The sequence below is a fragment of the Trachemys scripta genome, chromosome 15 (genome assembly GCF_013100865.1).
Source record: "Trachemys scripta elegans isolate TJP31775 chromosome 15, CAS_Tse_1.0, whole genome shotgun sequence".
NCBI lineage: Eukaryota > Metazoa > Chordata > Testudines > Emydidae > Trachemys > Trachemys scripta.
This window is the reverse complement of record NC_048312.1, coordinates 10,762,595-10,786,467: the sequence shown is the minus strand read 5'-3', so window position 1 is coordinate 10,786,467 and position 23,873 is coordinate 10,762,595. Positions and strand designations below refer to the sequence as shown.

At 46.4% G+C, this 23,873-nt stretch overlaps 1 protein-coding gene across 1 annotated transcript in view; it reads right to left on the bottom strand.

The window, feature by feature from the left end:
* Window positions 1-9,173: 9,173 nt before the first annotated feature.
* The window catches only part of TMEM132C (transmembrane protein 132C), a 293,156-nt gene continuing 278,456 nt past the window's right edge, over window positions 9,174-23,873 (bottom strand). The window contains exons 6-9 of the mRNA XM_034791295.1: window positions 22,423-22,628; window positions 21,566-21,839; window positions 20,250-20,441; window positions 9,174-10,755 (exon numbers count right to left, since the gene is read on the bottom strand). Of these exons, the coding sequence (XP_034647186.1) occupies window positions 9,556-10,755; window positions 20,250-20,441; window positions 21,566-21,839; window positions 22,423-22,628 (1,872 nt within the window). The 3' untranslated portion in view covers window positions 9,174-9,555. The remainder of the gene's footprint in view (window positions 10,756-20,249; window positions 20,442-21,565; window positions 21,840-22,422; window positions 22,629-23,873) is intronic.

The window sequence follows — 23,873 nt, the reverse complement described above, 5'->3', positions numbered from 1 at the left end:
CGCACACTTCATACAGCGCAGTTACTGTACTGGCAAGCAATCATATCTGCATGCTGTTTAGTCAATTTGTGCTGGCATGAATAGTGTTAACAGACACTAAGTGCAGATACACTTCCCACAGTGAGAAATAAGCTGACATTTGGGCACTTATCTTGCATTACTTTAGGCAGTTTTTCAGGGAAATATTGTTTTTTTTAGCTTATTAAAAACTTTGACATCTTAGAAGAATGCACAGAAGGTGCCTACGGAGGCAAAGCTGATTAAGCAGAGTTTCTTCACTCTGGCCTTTGCACCTTATTCAAAAATATCCAACCACTCATTAATCCTTCCATCCCATCTCCTTACTCCTTGCATTGGGAGCATTTTCAGTTACTCTCGTAATGACATAATAAGTTCTACTTTTCAGTTTGATTTATTGTTCCAGTTTCATTCACATGTATTGATTAGGCCATGCAAATCTAGCCCCTGGGATTTCTCTGTATTGAATAGGATATACTTTGAGGCTGATCAAATGCATGAAGACAGCCACTTGTTAGAGCCAATCTTCCCCTCTTTATCCTCTGCTCTGTAGTGGAAGGTAGTTCTGGTTTCTTGTTAAGTATTTCTCCTGAACTCTTTGTAAACCACCAGCCATATGAAAGGTTTTTTCCTCTGACTCATATCATATTTACCAAAGGACTTCCTGGCTCATTTGTCATCATTCCAATCTTCCTTACTTCAGTAAGGTCACTGCAAGAGTGTTTGGCTGTTCCAACTCCCGGTCATTTGAACCATCATTAGATTCGCCATCAACTCCAATCCAGCCTTAAGGTTTGTAATAGGCTATATGTGTGTTGGCTGACACTTCTTTCCCCTCTGCTTCCGACACCTTGTGTCAGACCAGTGGCAGGCGCACACCACAGCAAGGCATTTTGATTTTCCTTGGGGCACCATTTCCTGGCAGGTGTTTTTATTTTTTTTAAATCCTCCATTAATGAACAACCCAATAATTTTTCTATGGGCCTGATCCAAAGCCCATAGAAATCCACAAGAAAACTCCCATGACCTCAATTGGCTTTGGACCACATCCTGTACAAACTGACCTGTTGCTCTTCAATACTAGTGATTAGCAGTGGACGAAGCACACACAGATCTTGGTTCTTTCATAAACGCAGAGCGAGTCGTCTGTATTGTATACAGCCTCCAAGGATCAAGGGTCCTGATTCTTACACAGTTCAGTGTGCTACCCTTCCTGTTCCCACCCTCTCCTTGCCACACCTCTCACTGGTATGAAAAAAGGGACCCTGAATGGCAACCATCATAGCAACTGAATACAACGCCACAGATTAAAATTTTGCTCACAGCTATTCCCATGAACCTCCATTGACTTCAGACAGCTAGGCAAGGGAACTCCTGATTGTTCTAGCCCGGTTTCTGACGCTGAATCACTGTCATATAAAGGCTCTGTATTTCGATTAATCTGGATTTTCACTAGTGCGATTGAGCAGAATCTGGCCTTAACCATTGTGTGCTTTACTTTAGTGGCCTGCCTGGGCCAGCCAGGAGGTTTGTCAATCACTCGCGTTCACCTCAGGCCATTGGCTCTGGGTACAATTTATTGTTTAACATCAACCTCTTCCCTGCAGCTCTCGGCGCCCCTTCCTGCTTGCAGCTTAGGCTCCACCGACCATCTACCAGGGAGTCACATATGAACTGAGCTGTCTCAGGCCTCAGCACAGTCACTAAGGTGACTTACTTCTCTTACCACATGCTAGTTGAGGGGACTTGGCCTTCCAGCTAATCCCCAAGAGTCCACCCCTTCTGGGGGAGCAAAGTTCAACAGACAACACCAGTCTTCCATACTGGAGCCACACCAGGCACACAACTATCCCTTCTTCCTCCCCTCAACACCAGGGTCACTGCTTTACCTTGCCAGGTGGCAGTGTAGGGGGAACCTGCAGTCACCCGTTCCTATGGGTCCACAGCCCTGGGACCCCTAAAGAGTTGGACCATCTTCCCCAATAGCAAAACCAAAAAAGGCCTCACTTTTTCCCCCAGTCTCTTCCTACAGGACCAGCAGACCTGGTTGGCGTCTCATTCTTTGAAGAGCACCTAGGACTCCTCTCCCTGGAGCCAAGCTCTGCGTGGGCCTTTCCTCTTCAGAGACTCTTCCAGCTTTCAGCAGGCCCTCCTGCTCCCCCCACCCCTTTTCCTGCTGTTGTCTCTTCTGCTGGCTAGAGTGCCCCTTCCAGCCACAGCCTTCCTTCCAAAGCAGCATCCACTCAGCAGCACGCCTCCTTTCCTCTCCCAGCAGGCCCAGCTCTGAGGTGCCTGGCTCCTTGTCAGCTGACTTGACTCTTTTCCTCCACCTGGGGAGGCAGGCCAAAGTTGTCACAAGTGCAGCCGAGTCACCCTCAACCATGTTGAAGGGCTAGCTCACCCTGTTACAGCCTGTGAAGGGGATGTAAGAATACCTAGCTTCCACTGTGGATGTGAGAATAATAGGTCAAACGCTGCCTACCTTACTCATTGTCTAACAGGCAAACACCTGTCAGGGATGGTCTAGATCAGGGATCGGCAACCTTCGGCACGCAGCCTGTCAGGGTAATGCGCTGGCAGGCTGCGAGACATTTTGTTTACGTTGACTGTCCACAGGCACGGTCCCCCGCAGCTCCCAGTGGCTGCAGTTTGCTGTTCCCGGCCACTGGGAGCTGCAGGACGTGGCAGGCTGCAGGGACTTGCTGGCTGTTGCTTCCCGCAGCTCCCATTGGCCAGGAACGGTGAACCGCGCCCACTGGGAGCCGCGGGCGGCTGTGCCTGCGGTCGGTCAACATAAACAAAATGTCTCGCAGCCCGCCAGCAGATTACCCTGACGGGCCGTGTGCCAAAGGTTGCCGACCCCAGTGTAGATAATACTTAGTCCTGCCATGAGTGCAGGGACTGGATTAGACAACCTCTCGAGGTCCCTTCCTACAGTTCAGTGATTCTATGTCGCCAGCCCCACTGAAAGAGCCATGCTTGTAAATCACTGAACTCCTCCGATGAAAGGCTCTTTCCTGTAAGTGCAAATGATTATTAATGAATTCCCATCCCGGCTCCCTGAAAGAAAACGTAACTCACAGCATATGCTATCTTTGCAGCCATACGCCCCTTGTACTTATAGAGTTCCTTGGCTGGTGAGCCAGGCGCGGTGCCAAGAGTAGCATTCGGAGCAGCAGTCCCCGCCCAATCCAAGCACCTTCGGAACGGCAGAGTGGCAAAGCTTCAGAAATGTAAATCGGGACATTTGACCCAATGTGAATTTCTCAGATAAATGATATTTCACAGCCTGGCAGTTTCCTACCTGCCGAGATGAGCATTTACGCTGCTCTGACAGAAATGGCTTTTCATGGAGTTTCTGGTCAGCGGAAGATAAATTGAAAAATTTCAGCATCTGCATCTGTCTCTAAAGCCTGATGTTCCACAGTGAGAGAAAAAACGGGCTGTGATGGCAGGGCGGCTCTTTCGTGGTTTTATTCCCGCCCCTGATCTTTAAATAAAGCTTCTCCTCATGACAGATACCACAGAGACTCTCTGATTCAGCCACAAGTTACAGGGCACAATGCAGGAAGCGCCGGGTCGAATTCTGTGATGCAGGAGGTCAGACTAGCTCATCAGACTAGTAGTCCCATCTGGTCTTAAAAATCTACGGGCAGCTTTGACTGGCAAAGCGCTGGGTCCCTTAGGAAAGGAACAAAGCTCCCCAGAGACATCACAGCCTCTTTATTCTGGGATACGCTAATGGTCATGTCCTACGCCCCCTACTCATGTGAACAGCCCCTCGAATTTAATGGGACCGTACGGGTGAGTGAGGACTACTCAGAAGTCTAATCCTGCAAAGGGCTGGGTATCCTTAACTATCAGTGACTTTAATGGGAGCTCAGGGCACTCAGCAGCTCCCTTCAGGCTCCTCTGTGAGAAAGGGGTTTGCAGGGTTGGCTAATAAGCTTGAAAGCGTATGGCCTAATCCAAAGCCAATTGAAGTCAATGGATGGACTTCACTGAGCTTTGGATGGGGTCCTTGTTGAGTCTCCCCTCCCCACTGAAGTTCATGGCAAAGCTCCCACTGAGTAGAGTGGGAACAGGATTGGGCCCCTGAATCACATGCATTCACACTGCTATCTGGACTTGAAGTCGAGTGCTAAACTGGTGACGGCTGCTGCGAAGTGCAGTGTCTGGCTCTGGGGGTGAAGCCTCATCCCCAGGGGTTGACTCAGGCTCCACACAGGAGCGAGAAGGTCACAGCAAGACAGGAATGTGGCCCAGGGTTCCCTGATTGTTAGTAGCATTCTGGGCAGTGTCTCTACTGGCTGGGGGATTCGGAAAGGGGCAGCCCTATTGTGACTGTTTCCAACAGCAGCAGGACAGGGGCTTGCCCCTTGCCTGCATTACACCAGTCGCATGAATTTGACTCACACTTGCCTCACATTTTAACTCTTACGTTACCAGGACTCAGGCGCTGAGGTGCTTCTTCCCGGGAGCCTTCGTGACAGCAGAACTGGGCAGGGACACTGTGCTGATAAACCTCAGGCCTGGGTCGATGGTGGCAGCTCCCAGCATTCATAGGGGCTGCCTGCCTTTTACTTACATGACTCCATATAGATTTATCAACCAAGGTCCAGCTCCTCAGCTGGTGTCCATCAACCTGACGCCGTTGAGTAATTTCAAGGGAGCTACACTGACTGACGCCAATTGAGGATCAGGCCCCCAAATGCGCTATTGGTGACACTAAACAAACGGGTGAAGTGAATTTTATGCATTTCGTTTACTGGCCCCCATTATGCTCCGGAAGCTAAAACAATGGTTCTTAACCGTTTCCATGCCGTGACTCCCTATTAAAACAGAGGTGCTTTCAGGCCCCTTCCTCCTATGGTTTTAAGAGCCCTGCACAGCTAATCTGAGGAAAGGCCGTGACCCTCGGGTTGAGAGCCCATGAGCTAAGAGCAGCTAAGACAACTGCACGTGGTTGTCATAAAACATTCTGCTGCTGTTAGGATACTATTTTCCCACCCCCGTTTGCTTCAGGGGTGAGGTAGTGTTGCATCTCTTCCCCGTGTTGCTACTTTGTCACTCAGTCAAACGGTAAATAAAGAGGAGGATTATGAAGATGGAAAAAAATAAAAGCTGGAAACATGTTGTTTATTTCAGCTCCCCTCAGCAGAGCCTCTGCCGCAGCCGGATTAGTGGGACCCAATGACCTTTCATTGCAAAACTCCAAGCTTTAATTTAAAGCACACGTGTCATTCCCGCAATTGCCTTGTCCCGGTGCTTCTTGTCGTTGTGTGATGTCGTGCTCAGGGAGTGCTGCTTGTTCAGTCCTGTGTGGGAACAGCGGGGAGATCATTATGGCCTTGAAAAGCTAGTGAGGGGTAAACTGGCCGCGTGATGAGTTGTGCAGCCAGTGTCCGTTGTGATCTGCCTTGTAACGTGCCACTTCCCTCTGAATGGCAAAGGTATACGTTAGTGCAACACACTGGGGTTTTCAAAGGGGCTGTTTGGAGTCAGGTGTCTAATTCTCATTGACTGTCAATGGAATTGGGGAGTCTAACTCCCTTTGGAATGCTCAGCCTATCCGCCTGTCTACGCTGCAATCAGAGAGGTGACTGCAGCCCGTGTAGACATACCCAAGCTAGCTTTGATCTAAATTGTTGTGGGTACCAATAGTAGTGAAGACACAGCATCACAGTCGTCAGTAACGTCTCTACAAGCCCACTTGGGACCCTGGGTACTTACTCAGGTGCCTCGCTCATGCTGAAGTCCAACAAAAATTACTACACGGCCCCACGCGGGCTTTGGCTTCAGCCCCGGACGTTGGGGCTCAGGTTTTGACTTCATTCCCAGGCCCCAGCAAGTTTAATGCCGGCCCTGGTGACCCCATTAAAAAGGGGTCACAACCCACTGAGAACTGCTGCAATCTAGCTACATTAAAGCTTAGCTTGGATATTTCTATGGGCACTTCAATCACACCGCCAACTGCACTGCAGACAGACCCTTAGAGGTGCTGTAAAGAGACACAGTTTTGATTCAGGTATCCTGGTGAATCAAAGACCGATAAAGGAAAGCGTGGTACACACATAGCTCACCATCACCGAAAGCCGCTTTCCAAGCGGGCAGTAACTTGCATACTAGTCTGGTAAATGCCAGAAATATTGTCATTACTAAGGAAAAGTAAATCTTCCCAGACAGTTGTTAGTTCAAACCAACCAGCCAAATTCCAAATCTGTGGCACACAGAGAAATATGCATATCCTTATTAGGTCAATCCATTACACAAAACAAACTGTGAGATTCCTATTGCTTATAAAAGATCCACGTGTTTCTTAGGAATAAAAAAAAAAAAAGTGTCTCTGAAGTGAAAGCTAACTTGAGATGCACAGCAGTGCATGAACACATATCTCAATACAAATCTACAGTGTATGTGTTAGATCTGGTTCAGAAATATTGTTTTTCGTGAATTTCTTTTTTTAAAATTTCCCTTGAAAAATGTTTCGGTTTTTTGATGAAAACTTGAACATTTTGAGGAATTGGAATAAATTTCTTTACTCTGACTGGAATCATTTTGTTAAGCCAAGCTGTTACCTGCTACAAATGGCTGGATTTGGCCCTAAAATAAATTCTGTCCCTGCCATTGTGAGCATATACTCTAAGCTGTATTTCCTCCAGCTGCTTGCTCTTGGTAGCCAAAAGTTTCGTATGTGATTATCAACTGATGAGAAGTGCTATAGAAGAACTCGGCGTTATCTTTATTATATGCAGATACCACCTCCTGCTCGGCTCCTGTCAAATCTTAGATGTCAAACTGCATCAGACTGACTCAGAAGCAACTAAGTGCTGCAGGGAGTGGTGCCAGTGACTGAGTAGGTGGCCCTCTTTTCTCAAGCCAGTACTGACCCAATTCCCTAGGAGATAACAGGGTGCATTGTGTTGCTGGAGGTGCCATCTTTCATATGAGATGTAAATCAGTGTTCCTGCCTAGTTCAGATCATTAACAATCCTTTAGCACTTTTTACAAATGTCCAAGGCCAAATTTATTTTTGGTAATAACATTCTGCCTATGTACATTCTGCCAGGATTTCCAATTGGGTATTGTTCTTCCTGTCTTTACCTGTGGTGCTGTATGGTTCTGTGGTGTTTCATCCCAGAGGTGGCTGCATTTTGTGGGTAGGATGCAGTGAGTGCCCATGTAGGGTTGATGTATCACTTTGCTTAGCTTGTAACATGCTTTGGGTTCCTTTGGGATAAAACGCACTTTGTAAATGTCAGTTATTCATCAATGCAACATCCCTACATCCAAGCTCGCGTATCAACCCCAGAAGCAGCACAATTACTTATGACTGGCTGCAAAAAAGTTGCACACGTCAGAAGCAAATTTTCTGGAGCTGGTCATGCTGATGATGAAGATGAGCATGATTAATAATGACACTGCCTCAAAATCTGTCGGCCTGCTGTCCTCTCCTGCCATCCATCATCATCACCATAGAGTGGGTGGGGTGAGGGGAATGGGTTACAACAAATAGATCAGAAGCAGAAGTAAAACTTCTACATTCTTCTATAATCTCTTCAAAAAGAAGTTTATACATTTTCTCAGCAATTAGGCCAGGGGAGGGTGGAGTGGGTTTTTTTTTTGTTTGCTTTTTTTGTTATTTTTTTGTTTTTTTTTATTTAAAAAAAAAAAGAAAGACAGAAACAGCCCCCCCCAAAAGAGATTAACTTGTCAAGCCATGTAAAGCATTTTAATTACAATTTATATATCATGTATAAATAAATATTACATTCTTTCAGTCTACAATGCATACTAGGCATATCTTGTTAAAACTTCCTTCTATGTTATCAAGTGGCAGGGTCCATGTCGTCCAAGTAAAGAAAAAAATAAAAGAGAAACCTACTGAGTTTAGTAATTAAAAAAAAAAAAAAAAAAAAGATGTAGTGGAATCAACGGTTAAAGACAGGGCTGACAAACAATGCAAGTGCTCCCTGCTAGCAGTCAAGCCGTAACACTGCTTTCCAAAAAAGATTTGACATGAGGACTTCTTTTGAATTATGAATAGGTTTTCTGAGTGTGGTTTTACCCCATCATTTAGATTCTGAGCCATATCCTCATTTCGTATAAATTGACATTAAAGTCAGTGGAACAGCACCCATTTATCTGTGCCTTTATCTCCTATTTGTTCCTGATGCATTGCCGAATTCATATTTTGTGATTAAAAACAGCTGATTTTCAATGTAACAGATTTTCCAGTTTGTGCTGGTCCAACGGAAACAAATGAAAATAAAGTAGACCCAGATATCTCTTGATCCTTGGTCATTTGAATTTCTCTTTCTCCAAACTAATGTTATCCATTCAAAAACTCCGCTCCCCTAATTTGAGGAAATAAAATGGGCTTGGGACAACCTGCTTCTCTATTTGTGAGTACCACTCCCCACCTCCCCTCCCAATCCCCCATGAGAACTGGTGGCATTGAAAAGATGAACAGAGCAAAATACAGGACAAATTATGAATTCACTGACTTGGCAAAAAAAATAATAATTAGGCTGTGCACATATGTGGGCTTTGATGGTCTTGGTCTTATATTCGGTATGTATGCACCATCTGGTCATTCCTATTGTTTATTATTTTTAAATGCAAACATAGAACAGCACCTTCTTCCCTTGGTGAAACATGGGAACTTTGGTTGTGGAAACTTAACCAACCAACCGACACCCAAAAGCAAAATTAAATCTTCCTCCAAACAGAACAAGTTTCTAGCTAGCACAAAACAGCCGAGACTCATGGTTTCAGAAGAGACGCCATGTTGGAATTATTAGTTTTTGCTCGTCCTCTGAGTTCTTCAAATGACAAGGAAGATTATTATTAGCTAATTAAGAAAAAACTATTATTTCCTGGTCCATAAAGAACCTACTGATTTTTTTTTTTTTAGACTCATTTTAAAGAAAGCGACAAGGGGTGGAAAATAGATGGAAAAATAAAAATATATCAGATAATCTCTTTCTGCTCCATATTTAATGCCAGGGACATGTTTTCCCTTCAGATGAGGGAACAGAAAGCAACTGCTTGGGTAACACTCTAAACTGTCTCTTCCTGGGTCATACTTTCATATTACAAGCATTAAAAAGTGACTGTTTCTCTGTCTTTTCTATTAACTAACTTTCTCTCACTTTTTTTTTTTAAACAAATTTTTTTGGTACCTTGTCTGTAATATTGTTGTTATTATTTTGACCCATCAGATAAATTTCACAACCTCACCGTGCCCAGTTCATCGTATTGGTTAATCTGTTTCCTTACTCCCTTTTGCGATTTGCATTCCATTGACTGCCCAAATCAACGAGCAGCTGTTGGAGAGAAACAAACAAACGAACAAACCCAAAGCCATGGACAGTTTGACAAATTTCTTTCCCTGATTACAGAAACTGCCTTCTTCTTGTTGTCGATTTTTTCCCCCTACTGATCCCCTCCTTCTCCTCTTTTCAGTGCCTCCCAATATATACTGTAGAACTGAAGGCATCAAGGTGTGGTTAAACCCAGAAAACCAGACAGGAGCTACACTTTGTCTTTGAACTTCTCCATGTAGTTTTTTATCTCTTTGGAGTCCCCGAGGTCCATATCCTGGCACACCCATTTAATATCGTCATCATTGCTACTTAGGATAGAGTTGACGGTGGGACAACCATCATCGGGTGGGATGGTGGTGAAGGTTGTGAATTTTACCCGCTTTCGTTTGGATGTGGGGGAATGCAAAGGTTCCGTTTTCTGCTCTTTCCCTGGCTTCCCCCCTGAGTCAGCAGACCTATGGATCTGGCTCTGAATGTTCTTTTGAGTGCCACCATTGAGGAGGTGGTTGCTTTCCTCATGGCCCATCCCTCGGTCTATAATAGTGGTGTGCTCGTCCTGCTGAGGTGACACGTCGGCTGTATTCTCCAGCAGCTCCGCCTCATTTCCGAGCCAGACCCAGTCGTGGGAGTGGGTCATGGTGGCTTGCCCTTCCACTGGAACCTGCTTGTGCCGGTATTTCAATGCAAACGTTGCACAGTTTATTAGGAAGACAAGAATTGCCAGGCAGAAGACCCCCAGCAGAGCGTACATCCCAATTTCCAAATCACTAAGGCCTCTGGGCGTCTGCACTAGGTCATTCTCCTCCATGCCCCCATTGCTTTTCGGGAGGTCTACTTGAGCAGGGAAGTTGGTGAAATCTATGGGAATGTTCTGCAGCTGGCCATCATCCGAGAGTTTGCTTCCATCCAGCCTATTGTTTTTCAAGACTTTGTTTTTGAGCATTGACTTTGCAGTGGTACTGACTTTTCTGACGGTACTTTCCTCTCGCTCTGCCGAAGAGCTCCCATAGTATCGCCCATCTTGCCCGTACCGCTCTTGATCTGACACCTTTTGCCGCCGGTCGCTCGCATGGTTTTCAATCTCATCGGCATCATAATCTCCGCCGGTGTTGGAGTTGGCATCATTTTGGCCGAACTTCACTTTGATGTTGCTGTTGCCTGTGGCCAAGATGCTTTTCCTCTTGGACTTCTGGCAGGCTTCAGAGATCATCATGTCTACTTTGATCAATGTGCCCTGCCCTTCACCTTCTGCTGCCACGACCGGCCATTTCCAGGCAGTGCTCTGATGGGTTGAGACAACAGATTTGTCCAGCGACATGGCAGAAAGGGAGAAGTCCTTGGGGTCATAAATGTCTAACGGAGTAACTGAGTTGTCACTGAACTGGATCCAGATGCTTACTATGGCTTCCTAAAAGAAGAGGGAAATGGTTAAAGACAGGGCCTTAAATAAAACAGCTCAGCTGATTGCAACTCATCAATCTTCCCAGCTCTGAAATGCAGCTGAACAAAGCAGGAGGCACTGGCTCCGTACTACACTGAAAACAAGCTGAGTCTTGACGGATGGGGCAGAAAATTGGTCACATTTTTCATTAAAGATCCCAGCGGTGTCTTTCATGGAAAGGTTTTGCAAATGGAAATGTGAAATAATTGATATGGGGAGATCGTAATAACAACACACCCATTTAAAAAAAAACACCCATTCCTGTCGCATGAAAACTGGAAGAGACAAAACAGAAAAAGTACTGGAAGCACTTGACAGAACACTTATTTTCCTGTTGTTCCCCATGCAAATATGTCACACGGAGCAGTCAAATTAAACAGGGCATAAATATTGCGGCAGGGAAGAGGAGAGATGCCACAATGTCTTGAAAATGGGTCACCTGAAAGGAAACAAAAGACTTGCAAAACAGTTGTTACTTTGCATGAGAACTGTTTGTTTTTAGCTAAACACACTTTACCCTTGAAAATAATTGTAAACCCCATTACATTTCCATGTCAGCCAAGGCAGGATGTGGGGGTTCTGCTGTGATCTCCATGATAACGATATACAAATGGTTTGGATTTAATTGGACTGTGTTTGCTCCCTGCAGGTAGTACCATTAGAAGTCACCATTAGAAGCAAACAGAATGCTAGAGGTCAAGAGGCGAACTTGTTTTCTATTTGAGTCTCATCCAGATGATATAGATATTTACTTCTCCACGTCTCAGTAGCTTTCTTTGCAGGAGATTTCTTTATTTTTTCATTTGCTCTATGTCTAGTTTGTTTAGTTAGCATACGTGCAGGCAGATTGCTGAAATGCAGCTACACATGAAAGTGAAATTCTATTCTTCCCAAGACTTACACTGCAAATGTCCTTAATAACTTTACACGCAGGTACATCAAAACAATTGGGCTGAAAATCACCATGGGGAAAAGCATCGCCACCCTTTTAATGTCCAATCATAATACAAATTTACAACCCAATATTGTTTTCAATTGGTTACAATTTGTTACACTATGGTTATAAACAAAGGGAATTGCTACCCTTCTACTTAAATTTAAAGCTTTTCAATGAAAACAGCAAGGGGCATTTAGCTGTGCAGAAGGTTGGAATGCACTGAATATTTAATTTTCCAAGTGCTATCAGAAAGCTCTTTGGGGACCAAACAAGGGAAAAATATATTGTGGCACAACAGGAAAGAGGGCAAAGTACTTGGTGATTCAGACATGCTTTGCACACAGTGATGAAATAGAGCCAGGGTAACTCTGAAGCTGTAGCAATGCTGAAAAGTGCGAGGGCGGAAGGGACATTAAAACAACGGATCTTTTATGAAACAAACCTGAGATGGTTGAATAAATTAGTGCAAAACTGCAGAGAATCACTTTTAGGTACATCTGCACTGCCACTGGGGGGTGGGGAGAGGGATTGCAGCATCTGTAGACATACCCAGGCTAATTTTAATGTAGCCACGAGTAACAATAGCAGCGAGTCTGCAGCACCACAGACTTCAGCATGGGCTGTTCCAGCCTGCCTGGGACCCTGGGTACATACTTGGGTGGCTAGCCCGTGCTGTCACGGCTTCACTGCTATTGGTACTCGCGCTAACTAGATCAAGGCTAGCTTTGGTAGGTCAATATGTGCTGTAATCAAACCCCCATCTGCAGCATGGTCACTGTAGGCTTTTGTCATTGTGGGGAAGTTTAACTTTTTGGAAAGTTCTAGCAGTAGCAAACCCAGCTCTGGGAGAGAAAGAACATTCTTCCCATGGAATCGTGTGTGTGTGGGGGGGAACCCATCTCCATTCGTCTTTGGGTGATCTGGCACACTTGATATTTTCCTTCTCCATTACATCTGGAACAATGAGTGGTTTTTTCCCTGCTTTTTTTGCATTGAGTCATGTGAAAGGTAAAATGACCATCTTTAGTGAGAAACGTACTAGTGAAAACTGCAGCGGGAACCCAAATGGCACTGAGATCATCTCTCAATGGCTCCTTTTTTGGAACCAGAGAGGGCAGTAGAGACAGTAGAGAATGACAAAAAAGTGGGAGGGGTGTTTTGTGGTTAAGACATTAGACCGGGACTCAGGAGAGCTGGATTTGGCTCTGAACTTCGTCAATGGGAATCAGCGGGAGTTAGGTGCCTAAACACCTTTAAAAATCTGGCCCTCTGTAGCGGAGGCTGGGATAAAATCCAGTTCTGCCGGGCAGCATTCAACTGCCTTGATCATGAGACCATCCTTTCTCATCCTGCAATCTCCTGCCCCATTCGCTACACACCTTCCAACTTCTGCACCAGGTGAGGCAGGGGTACTACAGACAGTCTCCTTCACTTCACCAGTTCCAGGCTCCTTGCCCAGCCATTCTCTGTTCCCCCCTTTCCCAGCTCCTCACTTGATCTGTCTCTCTCCCCGACTCTAGCTCTGGTCCCCTCCACATTCCCCATCCCCATTTTCCTCCCTGGGCCAATCCTCCCACCAGCTCCTTTTCCCAATTTCTTTACCCAGCCAGTACCAGTACTCCCTCCACACCTGGCTCCTGGTCAGAACCGTCTCTTTTCTCCCTCACCTCCTGCCCGCCACCCCACTCTCCTTGGCCAGCCAGTCCCAGTCTTCACCTCACTTCTCATCCTATATCAGTTTCCCCACCACTTACAAGTCAGAGTCCCATCCCTGACCCCTCTCTCTCTAGCTTCCAGTTCCCTTGCCTGGACAGTCCCAGTTTTCCTCTCCCTCTCCCCGGGTCTAGTCGCAGCCCCCCTATTTCCTGGTCCCAACCTACTTCTCTCCTCAGCACCCTGGCTTTTGCCCCTCTGCATTCAAATCAGGCAGCTTCTTCCTCAACGTTGCCTGAGCCCGGGAGTGGGGGGGGGGGAGGTGGCACTGAGAGCACAGGAGCGATAGGCTCCCCGCTCTCAGTTCAGGGGCCTGGACCCAGCACAACCCAGAGCAGCGCCCTCAGCTGCAATTGCAGAGAACACCCTGCTCCGCCCGGCCCTGCAGCATACCCAGCCTGGATGGAAGCTTCAGGGAAGTTGGCTGCTAAAATCTACAAAGTCTTCACTGAGCATGTGTGAACTGTGATCTTAAAACTTGGCCAGACTGGGACAGATTTTCATGTGGGAGGCAACAGACTTCTGACACAAAGGCCACCCTTCTTACGGAAAGTCCCTGCTCCAAAGCGTGGGATGGCAGAGCGTTTTAAAGAAAAGGTCACCAGAAGTTTTTAGGATGAGCAAAACAATGTGGATTTCGCTAGCCTCTTTCTCAGAAATGGCTGAGCTGTTTTGGCTGTATATATAAAAAAAATCAGCCTGGGGCAGGCACCCAGCATGGGAAACTTCAGCTCAAGCTGTTAAAGTTTGGTAAAGTTGTAAGCCACTGACAACAAGTGGGAAGCGTCGTGGTAGGAGCTACTGGCTTTCTCTGTCCCCACAAAAGCACAAGCCTGGTGTTTGGGAAGAAGAGTACACGGGCAGCCATTTGAGGTTTAAGGCCACAAATATGATTTACTCCAATTAACCAAGACTCCCTGCTATTCTTTTCAATCTGCACCGAATTTTTAAATTTTAAGGGATCCTCTCTATAAAGAGCCAATTACATAGAAAACTGTCACACGTGGCCAGCGGAGAATCTGAATTATAAGGGGAAAAAAAAGAGAATTCCCCCAATCCTGCCAAAATACATTTCATCTGCTCAAATAAGCAATTTGGCACAAAATCCTCTTCTTGACTCTTTCACTTAAAGGCAAGCTGAATGCAAGGGAAGGAAGCAAATTTCCCAAATGATCAGAAATTCTGAAAGGCTTAAAAAAATAGAAATGATTTAGTACCATGTCCTTCAAAGAGCTGTTTCTGCAAATCCTATGTACCGCATCAATAAATCCCTTCCAAATCTCTGACAAGGGCCTCCAATTACTATCAACAGATGAAGATGGATTGAAACCTTATTATCAGCAAAGCTGCTGCCCTGTCGGATGCCGAAGGTGACAAATCCCTGTGTTCATTAATTAATAAGCATAAACAAATAGCTTGTGGGGTTACCAGTTTTCATCCCCCTTTCTTTCAGTTGTGCTCTTTATGAACAAACAAACTACAAATTCCCGTTATTGTCAACATCCCTCAGAAGATGGGATTATTTATACGGTAACTAGAGAGATTGGAGGTGAGTCAGATACCATACATCAGATCACTTCGAACCCGATTCAGAAGCGATGAAGAATTTGCTTCCCACAGCAGCTGATTTCCAAATGACATGCTGGTTCCCTGTGTATGTGAAGCACCGCCACATTCACCAAGACACTTTTTGGTCATGTTTTTCTTCATGCTTCTCTAATCTCCTCTTCCACCCTAGCCAGACTAGCATGCTTTGCCTATTTATGTTAGTTTGACCTCTTCAGCACCACCCCCTATCTCAGTGTGCAATCACACCTCTGCTTCCTCGCAGCTGCTGATCAGTCTGGAGATGCCATCTGATAAATTTGCCTGAATTATAAAGCCAACCAGTATTTTCCCTTTTGTAAATGACTATCTCCCCTGTTTTCTTCATGTTATAGTTAGAGCCGGTGGAACAGTAGGGGGAAAATCTGTCCCTTACAGTTCACAAATCTGTCATGGAGCCTAAGGCCTTGATTCCATTCAGCCATACCCAGGGCCACCGAGAGCGGGTTCAGGCCGCGGTGAAAAATTTTTTCGGCGTCCCCCAGCAAGGGTGGACCGGCTAAACAGGGCTGACGGGAGTGGGGGGGGAAAGCCGGGTCCCCTTCCAGACTGCCGGGCCCCAGTAATTTATACCGGCTTCCCCTCCAACTCTTGTCGGCCCTGGCCATACCTCCGACCTTTCATAACTGCAAATTTGCAAAGCTTCAAAACTCTTCTGCACAGACTGATCACAAATATCGGTATTTGGTTCTCAGTGCGTATATCCCACCCAGCTGAACTGACCAGCTCTGAACGTTCAAACACCAAAAGGCAACTTGGATTCAGATGCTAGAGCTGGCTGGTGAGTGGCATGTCATATACATACACCTCTACCCCGATAGAACACGACCCGATAGAATACAAATTCGGATATAACGCGGTAAAGCAGCGCTCGGGGGGCGAGGGGGGGGGCTGTGCACTCCGGTGGATCAAAGCAAGTTTGATATAACGCGGTAAGATTTTTTTGGCTCCCGAGGACAGCGTTATATCGGGGTAGAGGTGTATAGCATATGACGACACCGGCACTCTGGGACATTGGTTGTCTGTGAACTGTCAGGCAGATGTTATGATGGTGGTTTTGACCTATAAAGCCCTAAATGGACTATGACCATCCACTGAACACATCTGTAGCATTGTAGGCGCTGATGCTGGATTCCCCTCACTACGCTACAGAGTTCTCCATAAGGGCCATGGAGCTCTGGAAATGTCCTTTTGTCCCGGGTCTGAAAAGGCCCAGATTGGCTGACTTTCAGGACATGCTACAGGGTCAATTTGTTTCACCTGGCCTATGAAGAGCAGTCGCTGGATGGCGGCACAGACTGATGCAAGGGGGTGTTTGTATCTGATGACATTCTGGTGCCTGGTAGAAGGGGTGGAATGACTGGTCTAAGTATTTGGTTTGCTGGGGGCTCAAAGCCTGTGCCTGGGTCCTTTTTACTGTTCTAACTCAAAAGAAAAAAAAAAGACAAATAAATGAAATGAATCCTTTGCAAATAATGTCCAGAGTGCCACTGGTTTCTTGTGCTGCTCTTTGGCTGTGTTAGGACATCGATCGCATTTGCAAATACTGGGACTGCTGGGTGACTGTGTTACAGAACCAGAAGCTGAACTCCCACGAACAAAGTAAAAGGAAAAAAATCATAATGTATTCAGCAAATCCTGTCTGACACCTCATACAGGAGACATGCCCAATCCTAGTCCCACTGAAATCAGTGGGAGTTGTACATTGTCTTCAGTGGGAGCAGGATCAGATCTTAAGAGGCACCACAGAAAACTGATAGAAACTTAATGTTACTCCAAGCAAGGACTGAGTAAGAACAGAGTAAAGATTTGGAGGTGGAGTTTTTATCAGGACAATGAGAACAGATGAATGGATCATAAAGGTGGGATTTAAGGTCTGGCTTATCGGCCTCAGCAGTGACCCATTAAATAAAGTCACCATAGGCAGGAGCGGCGCCAGAGTTTTTGCCGCCCTAGGCGGCAGCGCTCCTCCTTTGAGCATTCGGCGGCGGGGGTCCTTCCACTCCGCGTCTTCGGGGCACTTCGGCGGCGGGTCCCGGGGCGAGTGAAGGACCCGCCACCTAATTTCCGTCGAAGACCTAGAGCAGAAGGACCCCCCGCCGCCAAATTTCCGCCGAGGGCAGCAAAATGCCGCCCCCCAAATCCTGCTGCCCTAGGTGACCGCCTAGGGTCGCCTAATGGAAGTGCCAGCCCTGACCATAGGCTGGATGAAACTCTCGATTCTTATGGAGGAGAAAGTTGCTGGATTAGAAGCCTCAAACTAGAGCTAGTTGGGAATTTTTCAATTAAAACCTTTTTTTGGTTGGAAAATGTCGATTCATTGAAACTAAAACCTTTTGCAGAAATGTGAGAGTTTTGATGAAAATTTCTCTGGTCCATGGTAGAATTTCAGGTCGAAAGGAAAGAGAACCAGAGCCCCCAGAACAGGCAAGAGCCCAGTGGTTAGGGCACTCAGCTGGGATGTAGACCTTAGTTCAAGTCCCTACTCTGCCCGAGTTGGAGGAGGGACCTGGACCTGGACCTTCCACACCCCAGGTGAGGGCTTTCCTGTTAGTCTCACCTTCTGATCCAATGAATATTTAATTATTCATAAAAAAAGTGGAACAGCTTCAACAGGAGAAATTGATTCTACAGCCAGCGGGTTAAAGCCATTCACATGGGAGACCCAGGTTCTAGTCCTGCTCTGACTCAGGCAGAATAGGGACCTGAACCCAGAGCTCCTACATCCCAGGTGACCACCCTAACCACTGCGCTTTTGGTTATTCTGGAGTCTGTCATGTTCTTTCATGAAACATTTTGAAAGGCCTCAGGTTTGTCCTGCTGAGGAACGAAAACAAATGTCAAAAGGTTGAAATTTTTCATGCAACGGAATGCTTGTTTTCCGGCCTGTCCTCCGTCAAACCCTTTCCATTGTGGGAGGGGAATAATGGCCAACTGTGCTAGCAATTCAGAAACCTGTACCTCTAGGGCCAGTCTTCTGGCAAGAGAGGGACCATTCAGCGATTCTCATTAAGAGCAAGGGGAAAATTCAATGGAATGAGCTCAGCCCTCTGCAGCAAGGACTCAGTGGCTGCCCTCACCCCATGGCTGTGCAGGTACAGAACGCTCTCAGAGCCGCTGCAAAGGGCAGGCTGTGCTGGGCAGCAGAGGAGCTGCTGGTGATCAGGCAGCCGCGGAGAACTCGAGTGCATGAACTACACGGGTTGAGGGCAGCAATCAGCCCAACGGGGGAGCACGGAGGGAGGCACGCGGCTTGGAAGCATATAAAACACTCTGCCTCCTCACCCTTAGCTCAGGAGGTGGTGGTGGGTACGGGAAGAAAAGGCAGAGGCAGGGTGTGGGGGGCATGCACACGCCCTCCAGCTTGGAGGGGCTGCAAGGACAAAAACAGAAGCAGCAGATGGGGAACTGCATGGAAAAGGCAGCTGGGTTTACAGCAGCAGCAGGTGGAAGCCCAGAGAGCAGGACAGGAGGGAGTGGGAGGGATAGGAAAGGCAGCCACTAACCCAGGTTGTTACTTGCAACCAGGTTACCTGGGGCTTTCCAGGCCCTGGTCTGAGAACTCTCTGGCCTCTCTTTCCTTGCTCCTTCCTGCTAGTAGCAATGAGGGCTGGAAGGGAATTAGCAGCTTCTGTGCTTCCAGGCTGGGGAGGTGTGAGGGACTGTGGGAGATGGGGGGTGGAGCAGCCAGTCCTCGTTAAGGGAAGGGTGCTTGGCTGCCTCTTGCTTCTTGATGGGTGCACTCCCAGCAGAATATAGTGGGGCTACACCGCAGAGCGGGGAAGAGGAGGAGCGTACAGCAGGTACAACAACATGAACACACTGTTCAGCTGAACAATATTCAGGAGGCATTGGTCAGAGCCTTCCCATGCTCATAAACTCACGCTGGAAAATATCTTCGCACACTGCATTGAGATATGCAACCCCTGCTGCCCCACAGGCTGTTTTATTCTCAAGCCGGCATGTGACACTCCCAGCCAAGCTGCAGGAGAAAAATCCCACCCTGCCCTACGCCCTCCAACTAGGTTTGATTTGTTTCTAGCTTTGGCTTCTTCAATTTCCGACTCGGCATCTGTCGAGAAGAGCGGTTTCCAAAAGGAAGCCCCGAAGAAGGGCACAAATGGGTTAATTACATAAGACTCAGATGATTACAGGATGAAGTAAATTAAACAGATGGGCAGCACTTCCTTCTTCGAGCTGGGATGTCATCCTGCCACTAACTACCGAGTTATAAAACAATCGACATTATTCTTGCGTTCCAGAAAATGATATAGTGATCAGCATGAAAATGGGCCATAAAACCTGAACCGAGCTCTTCCCTATTTACGAGGAACGAAACAGTGGTTTTGTGAGAGCAGTGGCTGCAGATGGCATTATACAGCTCTGAATAAGTGTATTCTACTCCGCTGAGTGAAATCAGGATTGAACAGGCCCTTGTCACTTCCATTGCTGCTGACTCCCTTGTTTTTAATCTATTCTATGGCAACTATTTGCCTCGATTTGGTGCTGTTTTACACTCCTCGTATCCGTACAGATTATGAGACCTGAAATTCACCGCTTGAGACCCTTCCCTCGGCTGGTCTGAAAACGTGCCGGCTTTGAATTAAGCAGGATCGACACACTGGTGTCCCCTAATGAGCTGAACAACTAACCCATTTGAGTCAGCCTGAAGAATAAAAGAAGAGAGGGGAGCCAGGCTGCCTGCTGTTGCTCCAACAGGAAAATGAACAAGCTCGTTTTTCTCCCATGGCTGTTTTATGGCGCTCCCAAATATTAAATCACCCTGAAGCATGGGGCTCTCCCGCTCTCTGACATGGAGATCAAGGGCATTGCTCCTGGCAAACAGAGAGCATGGATGGCCTGTGAAACAAGTATAAGAAAGGCTTAGGAGAGCTGCAAAGGTCACGGTTTTTCACGGGAGCCTTTGAAAAGACAGACAACGTGCAAGTCGGAACGTTTGGGTTTGGAACTTTTCCAAAGGGCTAAGCCCAAATTTGCAGGTGGGGAGAAAAAAGAAGCCACCGTCAGGGTGCCCTCTGCTGGAGAGGTATGGCTATAAAACTGTGTTATACCCGTCACTTAAAGTCTATGCTGTTTTCCCCTAAAAACTTGCTAAGGGGGAGGCAACTTCATCAGAGCTCTGCAGGGATGACCCACGGCCCAATCCCAACATGCCAGCAGCAAGGAGAACCGGAGTGCACACTACCTGTTTAGGGGTATGAAGTAGCTCCTGAGCAATGGTTGTAGCCACAATAGCTCGGTTATTTGCCGGGCTTGGCTGAAGGAAGAGCGACAGCCCAGCCACCATCTGCACCCCGAGGTCTGTTATGGTCACTTTGTCATCGAGCACCGTCACCGTCTTCTCTGCCAGAATGGAGTCCGACAGAGGAGAAAAAACCTTTGGAGAAACAGAAAGGGAACAGCGTCAGGAAAGGGTTAAACACCGGCAGTGACCCGTCTCACCACTTCATTTGCTCCTGCCCCAAAAGCCTTGCTTCGGGCACAGAAACTGGGTGCAGGAGTACCTGGAGAGGACAGACTGGTTTCATGCAGGAAGCAAAGAGAACCCATCCGATGGAGAGATTACAGCTCAAAGCCACTGTATCAAATACCTCTTTGGGAGCTATCTTATTTTACTCCCATTATTTCCACTACTTTTGCATAAGCCTGGAAATAATACAACCTTTCCCTCCTAATTTTGGTCCTGATCCTGCAAGGGGCTAAGCCTCCTCAACTCTCAATGGCTTCAAAGGGTGCTCTCAGCACCTTCCAGGATTTGTCCTTCATTTTTCCATTTCCATTTCTCTGTCCCTGAAGTTTCTAATGGATCATGCAGCCCATTCTCAAGTGGGAAATTGTTCCCTTTGATGCAAATGGCTACTCCCTATCCACCTCCAAACGTTCTACAAGCTACTCAAACACACACGGTCTCTCCCACCCACAGTCTGTGGCTACATTTGCAGTTTGTGCACTAAACTCTGCTGAGACTCCAAACAGGACAATGAGGGCCAAATCCTCAGTCAGTGGAAATCGGCATAGCACTATGGTCTTCAGTTTACACCAGCTAAAAATCTGGCCCTAAGAGTAACTTTCACAGGCACTGAACACCCTCCACTCCAGTTGACACCTATTAGAGTTATGGGTGCTCGGTATCTCTGAAAATCAGGCCTTCTGTCTCCAAGCAGCAGTTCCGCTAGTTGAACTGTAGGGGGAGCCTCATGCTGTGTGGGAAAGGCAGGATGTTTACTAAGATCTGCACAGGTGCAAGACCTGTCCGGTAAGGGTGGCTGAAGTACAGGTTTTGATCTGTCTCACTACAATGGTGGGGGCTTTTGCTTTATTTGTTCGAACTGAATGGAGATGGAATGTATGTGTGTGAAATTCTAGGAGGCCACAGCCTTGCTACAACAGATTATTACATTCCAAAGCAGTGCTGTTTTAGCAGAACACTGCTGGCTCTTCCAGGATCACGTAGGTGTTAATGCAGGAATGGTAGAACCCAGAACAGTTCAGTGTATGTACCTGGATTGTTGTCATCCCCACTTCTTGTCCAATCAAAATCCTTCCTTCTTGTAGCCTGGCAATGTGAGGCTCCTCCAACTTCATAAAATCCATCACCAGGTCTGTAATGTCAAACTGCCAGTCAGAACCCAGCAAGTAGCTCAGCTGACTCCAAGGGCTAGAGTCCTCCGCGACAAACTGAGTAAGGACTCGCACCATGGCATGCTGGTACTGGAGCGCACAGCCTCTTCCCTTCCGCTCATCTTCATCCTCATCATCACTGTCCCTCGTGGGTCTTGAAAAGAAGAAAAAGGAAGCATAAAAAAAAAAGATCTGAGGACAAAACTCCTTCATAGTCTCTTTCCCTGCAGCAAAAACTAAGAGCAAAGTGCTAAGCAAGGAAAACACTTCCTGGAATAAAATCAATTCAGAGCAAAAAAACGATCAACTGAACAGACTCGATCAGTGCATATGGAGCCCGACAGTCACTATTGCATGCTATAGCACACAGGTACACGCCCTTAAGTGTCGCTGCTGATTCTTGGCATTACACAGGCGATCGTGATAGGTGTATGATATTGGTGTCTTATCTTTGAAGATCTCCACTGAAATACCAGAATGCAGAGACGGGTCAGAACCAAATCCCACTTCCAGTCTCCCTTGAACTATGGGTTGGATTCAAATCCAAACTCTGCCACTGGACCATCTAGGTGAGTAAATGACTTCGGAGCACATACCCTATTTAAACCACTGACTACCCTGGGGGGAAGCTGGGATCCAGATGCAACCTCTGTACCGTGAGCTGTTCTTCCTGGGCTTAAAATTAGCTCCATTCATTGCAAGAAAATGCCTGATATAAATTAAGTGACTAAACCCACCTCTTATTGGAGACAATGGGGACTCTCCAGCCTTTTATTTGGCTTAGCTCCGTGTCCGAAATATCAATCTGAAGAGGCAGGCGTGGAACCCAGACTGTGATTTGCAGAGGGGCGCTCAGATATTGATATGTGAAATTCACTATCGCATCCACCTGGCCTTTCATTTCTTTGCCATTGACAAACACATAGTCACATCTGTCAGAAACCTAAAGGAGAGGAAGGTAGAGGGGGAAAAGAGAGAGAGAGAAAAGAAGGTAATCGCTGCGACAAAGCAGGCTCAAAGTGGAAACCTGGCGTCTGAAAAACAAAAACAAACAAAAAAGGCTCCCTTCTCCTTACGCATGTTAATGATGGCGTTTTACAATGGAACCAGCTGAACACAAAAATTCTCCACCGGCTCAGGAGGCATAATTATGCTAGAGATGCCTAAAGACTGGATACGATTTCTGAAGCCGCTGGCTGGGTTTTCTATTTGTTATTCAATGAGCCACTAGCTGATCACATCTCTATGGAATTTATAATGAGAGAGACTCCTTCACCGCATGGCCAAAAGAAAGCTAACAACCCCAAACTGGACTAGTTGGATGCAGACAGCAATTATAAACTCTACCCCGACCAGAGTTTTCACCTTCAGTCTGGTGTGACACCGTTTAGTGTCACACATCAGTCCGAGGATGAAGCTGGCTCTGGAGTGGATTTCAGACGGAGAATGGAAACAACAACACATTCATTTCCTCTGCAATAAACATTATCTGTTTATAAATGTTTACATTTTGATTAAAGCCATAAAGTAATTCTAAACACTGCAGTAGATTTATCATTAACATGTAAATACTTTCCTGAAATATAAGCAAGCATTAGCATAGTCATGTAAGAGTTATATCAGTAATCACTTCTTTAATCAATGTTGTAATTTACAGACCATTGAGTTTTCTCATTTATTACCTTACTGAGTACTAGTGGGATGGAATAGAATCCCTCCAGAATATATAAATCATTAAGAGGGATGCAGATAGTATGAAGTGGCTCGGTGTGATAAAGTCATTGTCAAATCTATTCCTAAAGGTGTCATAAACGTCTGGGGAAATCTTGCGGCACATTAATCATACATTAAGTGGCTAGCAATGGGAGCTGTTGCATTACTAAATGAGCTGGCATGTCTGCAGAAATTACAAGTAAACCCAACAGATATCTTCAATTCACATGCTTTCTCCCTCCCCTTCAGAAACCTATTTCATCTTCTGTAATGAATGTCATTAGCACCGGTAATGGCCCTCCCACCTGAACATCTATTTATACCATCATCTGCTCCCTTTGATTTTGTCTTTCCCCATACCACTTTATTCAAATGATGCTTATCACATGGAATAGCTCAAGTCCCCAAGCTAATCAAATGGATGGGTGCCCTCTATGACCATGGATAAACATAAGGGCTAGATATGCTAAACTGT